Source organism: Synchiropus splendidus, unplaced genomic scaffold, assembly GCF_027744825.2.
Source record: "Synchiropus splendidus isolate RoL2022-P1 unplaced genomic scaffold, RoL_Sspl_1.0 HiC_scaffold_37, whole genome shotgun sequence".
NCBI classification, from domain to species: Eukaryota; Metazoa; Chordata; class Actinopteri; order Syngnathiformes; family Callionymidae; genus Synchiropus; species Synchiropus splendidus.
In genome coordinates this window covers 321570-330000 of record NW_026527071.1, presented here as the reverse complement: position 1 = coordinate 330000, position 8431 = coordinate 321570, and the positions used below count along the sequence as shown (strand labels likewise).

General features: G+C 62.8%; 1 protein-coding gene across 3 annotated transcripts in view; it reads right to left on the bottom strand.

The window, feature by feature from the left end:
- The window catches only part of grin2ab (glutamate receptor, ionotropic, N-methyl D-aspartate 2A, b), a 41443-nt gene that overhangs the window by 1327 nt on the left and 31685 nt on the right, over positions 1–8431 (bottom strand). For all 3 annotated transcript variants that reach the window (XM_053852951.1, XM_053852952.1, XM_053852950.1), the window contains 10 exons: positions 7443–7611; positions 6997–7150; positions 6156–6281; positions 5856–6085; positions 5381–5541; positions 5125–5312; positions 4824–5062; positions 3007–3190; positions 2211–2919; positions 1–2130 (listed from right to left, as the gene is read on the bottom strand). The exon at positions 1–2130 is cut by the window's left edge and continues 1327 nt beyond it. In XM_053852951.1, coding sequence (XP_053708926.1) covers positions 1266–2130; positions 2211–2919; positions 3007–3190; positions 4824–5062; positions 5125–5312; positions 5381–5541; positions 5856–6085; positions 6156–6281; positions 6997–7150; positions 7443–7611 — 3025 coding nt within the window. In that variant the 3' untranslated portion in view covers positions 1–1265. The remainder of the gene's footprint in view (positions 2131–2210; positions 2920–3006; positions 3191–4823; positions 5063–5124; positions 5313–5380; positions 5542–5855; positions 6086–6155; positions 6282–6996; positions 7151–7442; positions 7612–8431) is intronic.

Sequence of the window (8431 nt, the reverse complement as noted above, 5' to 3'; positions counted from 1 at the left end):
CCTTGTGAGGACCTCCCATCACCCTTTCCCCAGCCATGGCTCACCTGAACCAGACCGGAAGCCAGGTGTTTGGATGATTTGGGCCTCAGATCAAAGCTGGTGGGGTCCAGTCAAATGTCCTCACAAGGATCAAGGAAGTGGATGATGGACGGATGAATGTGAGCCGCGGTGCAACGCGCCGGTGAGCAGGCGTGTGAAGGAGTGAGCGGGATTAGCGCCACACGCTGGCGAGCTGATGAAGCGCAGCCGGACGCGTAGAAAAATGTCACTTTACTTATGTACAGATTGTACAGAGGTACTGAGTGACAAGGTCTGTACATCACACAACATGTTAGAAACCCTGAAGGTCTACAGCGGGGCCCGGGGCCACGGTGGAGCGGGGACACAAGGTGGGTGTGGCTGAGAGAGGCGGCGAGTGGGACGCAGGCTCACCCTCGCGCTTATATAAAGCTCCACCGCGCTAGAAAACACACACTCTCACACACACTCACACTCACACACACACTCACACACACACACTCTCGGAGCAGTGAGGGACGTGGGCGGGAGGAAGCGGTCCACGCAGGCCGGGCCGCCATTATTCAGCATCCAGCCGCGACAGCTCCCGGAAGAAAAACAGCACGAGTCTAGAACATGCCAGTCCAAGGTCAGAAGAAGAAGAAGAAGAAGAAGAAGAAGAAGAAGAAGACGCCACTCTCACACTCCAGAAAGCAAAACACCCAACCCAAACTGTACAGAAGAAGAATATTGCGACCTGATATTGTGCATAAACCCAGCCAGCAGGGGGCGCTCCCGCGGCCAGCCTCCGCACGGCCCGGTCCCGGGCAGAGGTCCGACTGGAGCGGGCCGTGCGGAGCCGCCGCCGCGGCCGTCACGCCGAGCTCAGCGAGTCCAGAGTAGAAAAGTGTTTTTGGTTGGACGAGGCATCAGTCCGTGGTATCAAATCTACAAAGTGCACAACAGAGGCCCGGTGGCGGCGCACGCACGCTCTACTCTAGTGGGCCCTGGCGGGGAGTGTGTGACGCGCAGGGCGCGAGGAAGCATGCAAGTGAGACCTGAAGCTAAAGAGGAAGCAACCGACGCTAACGTCACCGGAGCGAGGAACACCAGAACTCACGCGCGCCCGTGCGCTCTCGTCCTGAGAGGCCGGCGGCCATTTGCTTTCCCCGCGTGGATTGTTCCGCTGGCTGACATCAACGATCACCAAAATGAACACAGTGTGTGCGTGTGTTTGTACAAGGAGGGGTGCGGCACCTCTCCGCCCCTCAGACGTCGGACTCGATGCTGGGCATCCGACGGTAGAGCCGCGGCCGGTTGCCGCCGGCGCTGGAGGCTCGCGGCGCCGTCACGTAGCTCATGGGCTGCGAGGCAGCGGGCGGGAGCATGTAGGCCACGGCGGGCGGCTCCTGCGGCGGGTAGAAGGCCTGCTGGTCAAGATGGCCACCGTGCAGGTTGCTGTGGTTACCCAGCGTCAGCGAGAGCGGCATCCGCTGCTTGTAGAGCTCGTGGGCGGAGCTCCTCTGCGGCAGGCGGCCGGCGGCCGGCTCCCGCTGCACGGTGCCGGGCGCCGACTGGAGGAAGGGGTTCTGCGAGGGCCGGTCAGGAAAGAGGCTCTTGGAGCGGCGGGGGAGGGGCAGGGGGGCGTCCAGGCTGTGGTGGTGCGATGGCGAGGGCGAGGGCGAGGGCCGGTCGGAGCGCATGGTCAGCACGTTGGCGTACGCCCCCTCGTCCGGCGGCCGCTCCGGAAGGCCGTCGGGAAGCACGTTCTCGTAGGAGTGCTGGCGACTGAGCTGCAGGTGCGGGGCGGAGGTGGGCGTGGCCAGGGGCGAGGGCGAGGTGGGCGAGGCCTCCAGGTGACTGACCAGCCCGTCGCCCTCGCCCACCAGGCCCAGCTCGCTCTGAGGAAGGTAGTGGCTGAAGAAGCGCGAGTGCAGCTGGTCCTCGCTGATGTCGTACAGGTTCCCCAGGTGAGCGCAGGCCTCGCAGCGGCCCTGCGGCGAGCGCACTGTGTACAGGCCCGAGAAGCCGCCCAGCTTGGCCAGGCAAGAGCGGCACTGGCCGGGCTTTGCCGTCTGCGAGGCCGAGCCCGAGCCGGGCGCCTCCAAGGAAGCGCCGCTCTTGTCTTTGGCGCTGGCCGGAGAGAGAGAAAGAGAGAGAGAGAGACGGCGTGAGCGGACGGACGCCGTCACCCGACGCCGACGCCAACCTACCTGCCGTGGGTGTAGGTGCCGTACTTCTTGTCCTTGAGCGAGTGCAGGTCGGCCTCGGCGCTGTGGCTGTGGTGCAGCAAGGTGGCGCTCAGCTGCAGGATGGGCCCGTCGCTCGGGGACGGGAACAGGTCGGGGGGGTAGCCGTGCTCCTCGCTCCCGCCCTGGCTGTCCCGCTGGTAGGGCGGCGCAGACTGGAGACTGGCTTGGTCAGAGTCGATGGAGTAGATCTTGGCGCCGCCGCCGCCGGGCCCCCCGCCGCCCCCCCTCTTCCTCAGCTGGTTCAGGGCCTTGAACCCGCCTCTCATGGCGTCGGAGTCCTTGTGCGAGGGCGGGCGGCTGGAGCACTCGGAGAGGTCGGAGTGCTGGGGCTCCTCGGGCAGGTAGCGCTGGCTCTTCATGGGCGGCGGTCCGGGGCCGGAGGCGGGCGCCGGCGGCTGCGTCTTGATGGTCTCCACGCTTTTCTTCCAGAGCGCTCGCGGCTTGGAGGCGGAGGCCACGGCCACGCGCGGCTTCCCGCTGTCGTCGGTGACGGGCAGCTGAGGCTTGCTGGGGCTGCTCTGGTGCAGCGGGACTTTGGGCTGCACAGGGAATGGGGCGGCGTTGTTCAGCAGGTTCTTGTGTCGCCCGGACAACGAGAGGAAGCCCTGAGGCCCCGAGGCGTTGCCATAGAGACCGGGAGCCTTGTGCGGCAGGCTGTGGAGGGAGTTGCCTAGGAGACAGGGAGCAGCGGGGTTCAGCGCCTGCCTCCGTCCCCGACACCGGGAGGTCACGTCGGGGTCGCGGCCGGAGGACATACCTTTCCCCGCCATCACGTCCAGGATGCTGGGCTGCAGCAGCACCGTGTTGCGTTTGGGCGACGACAGGGCGATGGACTTGGCCGACTTGAGCAGGTGCAGCATGTTGGCCTGAGGACTGAAGTCCAGCTCCGGCGCCTTCTTCTTCATGTCGATGTGGACGCCGTGGATGCAGCTCCAGATGCCCTGCAGAGGAGCGGCACGGTCAGCTCGGAGCCCGGCCCACCGCTGAACCTAGTAGCGTCAAGGTTAGCGTCTGAACCTAGGGGCATGAGGCTAGCGTCTGAACCTAGCCGCGTGAGGCTAGCGTCTGAACCCGGTGGAGCTAGCGTCTGAACCTAGTGGCGTCAGGCTAGCGTCTGAACCTAGTGGCGTCAGGCTAGCGTCTGAACCTAGTGGCGTCAGGCTAGCGTCTGAACCTAGTGGCGTGAGGCTAGCGTCTGAACCCGGCGGCGCGAGGCTAGCATCTGAACCTAGTAGCGTCAGGCTAGCGTCTGAACCTAGTGGCGTGAGGGTAGCGTCTGAACCTAGTGGCGTGAGGGTAGCGTCTGAACCTAGTGGCGTCAGGCTAGCGTCTGAACCTAGTGGCGTGAGGGTAGCGTCTGAACCTAGTGGCGTCAGGCTAGCGTCTGAACCTAGTGGCGTGAGGGTAGCGTCTGAACCCGGTGGAGCTAGCGTCTGAACCTAGTGGCGTCAGGCTAGCGTCTGAACCTAGTGGCGTCAGGCTAGCGTCTGAACCTAGTGGCGTGAGGCTAGCGTCTGAACCCGGCGGCGCGAGGCTAGCATCTGAACCTAGTAGCGTCAGGCTAGCGTCTGAACCTAGTGGCGTGAGGGTAGCGTCTGAACCTAGTGGCGTGAGGGTAGCGTCTGAACCTAGTGGCGTCAGGCTAGCGTCTGAACCTAGTGGCGTGAGGGTAGCGTCTGAACCTAGTGGCGTCAGGCTAGCGTCTGAACCTAGTGGCGTGAGGGTAGCGTCTGAACCTAGTGGCGTGAGGGTAGCGTCTGAACCTAGTGGCGTGAGGCTAGCGTCTGAACCCGACGGCGCGGGGCTGGCATCGGAACCTAGTGGCGTGAGGCTAGCGTCTGAACCTAGTGGCGTCAGGCTAGCGTCTGAACCTAGTGGCGTGAGGGTAGCGTCTGAACCTAGTGGCGTGAGGCTAGCATCTGAACCTAGTGGCGTGAGGGTAGCGTCTGAACCTAGTGGCGTCAGGCTAGCGTCTGAACCTAGTGGCGTGAGGGTAGCGTCTGAACCTAGTGGCGTGAGGGTAGCGTCTGAACCTAGTGGCGTGAGGCTAGCGTCTGAACCCGACGGCGCGGGGCTGGCATCGGAACCTAGTGGCGTGAGGCTAGCGTCTGAACCTAGTGGCGTCAGGCTAGCGTCTGAACCTAGTGGCGTGAGGGTAGCGTCTGAACCTAGTGGCGTGAGGCTAGCGTCTGAACCCGACGGCGCGGGGCTGGCATCGGAACCTAGTGGCGTGAGGCTAGCGTCTGAACCTAGTGGCGTCAGGGTAGTGTCTGAACCTAGTGGCGTGAGGCTAGCGTCTGAACCCGACGGCGCGGGGCTGGCATCTGAACCTAGTGGCGTGAGGCTAGCGTCTGAACCCGACGGCGCGGGGCTGGCATCTGAACCTGGCAGAGCTAGCGATAGCGATTAGATTGAGGCTTGCCTTGTGGGGACCTTTAGCCGGTTCCCACAAGGTTCAGAATCTGAGGTTCGACCTTCAAACCAACAGGGTCCCAGTCTGGTCCAGGTGTTCAGGGGGAGAGGTCCTCACACGACATGAGAGCACTGCCGCCTGCAGGGGGCGCCGGCACTCACCCTGCTGATGGTGAAGAGCAGCCCCGGCCTCCCGGTGCAGACGCCGGTGAAGCAGTAGCGCAGCCGCCAGTAGAAGAGGTGCTCGGAGACGAAGGTGAGGATGGAGAGGCCCATGGCGGTGGCCAGCATGTAGAAGACCCCGGCCATGTTGTCCACATCCAGCTGGCTGGACATCACCTCGTTCTTCTCGTTGTGGCAGATGCCCGTCAGCCACTGGGCCTCCAGCTCCTCCATCTCACCTGCCGGGCGACAGCAGCCCAGTCAGAGAGGTGGCGCCGGCCCGGCGGCGGCGGCGGCTCACCGTCCCCGATGATGCCCAGGATGGCCAGGTCCACCAGCCGCTTCCAGTAGGAGCCCTTCTGCAGGGCGATGCCGTAGCCGGTGGTGGCGAAGATGTAGCCGCTGCCGATGGTCACCAGCTTGCAGCCGTCGTCTCTGCCGGCCATGTAGTTGAGCACCGCCGCGTCGTAGATAAAGGCGTCCAGCTTCCTGCAGGGGTCGGAGGTCAGGTGAACTCACCTGTGCGTGCGTGCGTGCGTGCATGAGCGTGCACGTACCCGGTCTTGAGGCTGACCAGCGCGTCCTGCACCCCCGTCTGGTGGTACTTGGTCATGTACTGGTGCATGTCCGGGTAGTTCTTGCGGATGTTGCGCTCCGTGCTGCCGTTGGGCACCGTGCCGAAGCGGAAGGGAGGAGAGTAGGAGTAGGGGCTCTGGAACTGAGGAGCAGAGCAGAAGGTCACACACACGCAGCTCCGGCCCGCCTTCCTTGTGGGGAGCCAGGACTCTCGACCCCGTGATTGAGGCTGGCCACATGCACGCTTACATCTGACCTGTGTGTGTGTGTGTGTGTGTGTGTGACGGCAGTCTCAGACTCAGGTCTCCTCTCACAAGTGTGACTCGGAGTTGGACTCTGACTCCTCATCACTTGAAGCCCCAGCTTACTGAGGTGATGACACGCTCACACTCGGACTGGTGCCTGTCACCCGAGCCCTTCTCGGGGGTCGCGACCCGCGCCGCTGCTGGGAGTCACCTTCTTGTCGGACAGGCCCGTGACCTGGTCCACGAACTCCTCCTGGATCATGAAGGCGGCCAGGTTGGCGGTGTAGGAGGCCAAGAAGATGACGGCGAAGAAGGCCCACACCGACACGATGAACTTGCTGGTGGTTCCTTTCGGGTTCTGCACCGGGACGGAGTTGTTGAAGACCAGGCCCCACAGCAGCCAGATGGCCTTCCCGATGGTGAAGGACGGGCCGTGAGGGTCTGCGGGCAGCAGAAGGTCAGACCTGGCCCAGGCCGCTGAGTCGGCCCCGGGCCCGGCCGCGGCGCCTACCTTTGCCCTGCGCCAGGTTCCGGTTGAAGCCCAGCGGACTCACAAACTCGAAGAGGAAGACGGCGATGGCGGTGACGATGAGCAGCATGACAAACATCATCACCCACACGGAGGCGCTGAAGGGCTCTGAGGGAGGAGACACCCGGTCAGATGGAGAGAGCACGAACCCTGGTCGACTCAGGGGAGGGAGGGAGTGAGAGAGGGAGAGAGAGAGGGAGGGGAAAGAAAGAGAAAGATAGAAGGAGAGGGGGGAGAGAGGGAGGAAGGGGGAGAGGGGGAGAGAGAGAGGGAAGGAGAGGGAGGGAGGGAGCGAGAGGGAAGTAGGGAGAGAGAGAGGGAGAAGGAGGAAGGGAGACAGAGAGAGAGGGAGGGCAGGAGAAAGAGAGAGAGAGGGGGGGAAGGTGACACAGAGAGGGAAGGAGAGAAGGAGAGAGAGTGAAGGAGAGGGGGAGAGAGAGAGACATCTCCATATTTCCCATGATTCCCTGGAAGGGGGTTTGAGAGGGAGACGCGTGATGTTCCCTGCTGAGTGTGTGTGTTTTGTGTGGCGGCGGCGGCTGCAGGAACGTGTGAGTGAGCGGGAGATTGTGCGTCGAGGTGACTCTAATGGGAGCGGCAGAGAAACTGAACCATCACTGATCCACACACACACACAGACGCCCTGCGGCGCCCTCTGCCTCGCTCCGATGACAGTGCAGCACATTCAGTCTTGCACTGGTCGCCAGTTTTAGCGACTTAGCGGCAGAAGCCAACACGCTCCACTTCCTCGGCGGGAAATATTCATGTGCTCATCCCAGCGCGGAGGAGCGCCAGTGGGACGTGGCCCCACCCGAGCGCTCACCCAGGAAGGCGGACGGCGAGACGGTTCCGTTGCTCCGCGACACCATCACGCTGATTCCCGTTTCCACGAAAGGCACGGAGAAGTCGATGACCTCTGACCTCTCCTCGTTGATGGTCAGCGAGCCGACGGCCATGGCGGCTTTCTTGTACACCACCTGGTGGCAGGGAGGAGAAGTTCAGCGGCACAGTGAGGGATGTCAGAGCGTCCTGCCTCCGTTGGTGCCCGCGGGTCCAGACGGTTCCCAAGCTGGTGTCTCGCCGGGTCACATGACCGGCCCACCACAGCGCCTGGGCTCCGAGACCCTGCCGGGGCTCCCTGCCCCACTCACCCCCCCCCCTCTTTCTCTCCCTCACACCCTCTCCCCCCTCCTGTCCTCCCCTCTCCCCTCACACCCTCTAGTTCCCTCTCCCTTCCCCCCCCCATCTATCTCTCCCCTCGCCCCTCACCTCTCCCACCATGCCGTTCCACACGTTGTTGATCTTCTTGCCGTGCTTGCCGTTGGTCACCAGGTACAGGTCGTAGGTGAACTTGACATTCCGGGCGATCTTCTTCAGGATGTCGATGCAGAAGCCTTTACAGCACTGTTTGATGTAGGAGCCGCCCGACGTGCTGTTGCTGCGACACACACACACACACGCACGTGCGTGCGCGGGTCAGAGCGGAGGCCATGAAGTGTGGCAGCAGAACCACGAGGAAGAGGAGCAGCAAAGATGGCGGCCGAGACAGCTGTCGGAGCCCGTAAGGTTCAGCCTCAATCTGAGGGTTGGAACTTCAGTCAGGTCCAGGTGAGCCATGTGTTCAGGAGAGGAGGTCCTCACAAGGACAGAGAGGCAGATGTGTGTGTGTGTGTGTGTTGACCAATCCAGATGAAAAGACAGAGCAGATGCTGTCAGCTTTAAATAGAGCTGCAGAACAACCAACGCATATGAGTCAAATATCAGCTGAGGATCTCTCACTCACACTCACACACACAGGTTTGTATTGCTGTCCCTGTGGGGACACGGGGAGGTTTCTCACGGCCCTCACCCTTTCCCCGGCCTGAACCCTCCGAAACACGTGGCTCACTTGAACCAGGACTAGAAATTGAGGTTTGGACCTGTGAGGACCGGCAAAAGGATGGTGTTTTGTCGAGAGCTGGTCCCCACGAGGCAGCATAAACCAGCGCCGGGTCACACGTCAGCCCAGAAACTTTTCTCCACAGTCATTCACAGCCGGTGCTGTTGCCGTGGTGACAGAGGAAGAAGCTTGCTCAACAGCACTACGGCACGCAGTGCTGCATGTGTGGGTGTCACGGCGGAGGCGGTTGAAGATGACGGCGCGAGGGGCGCCGCGCCGCTGCACTCGCTCGGCCGGAGCCACCAGCCATTCCGGAGGCCAGCTCGTCGCCATGGCAACAAGAGGCCGCGACCTGGTCACAGGTGAACGGTTCATAGTG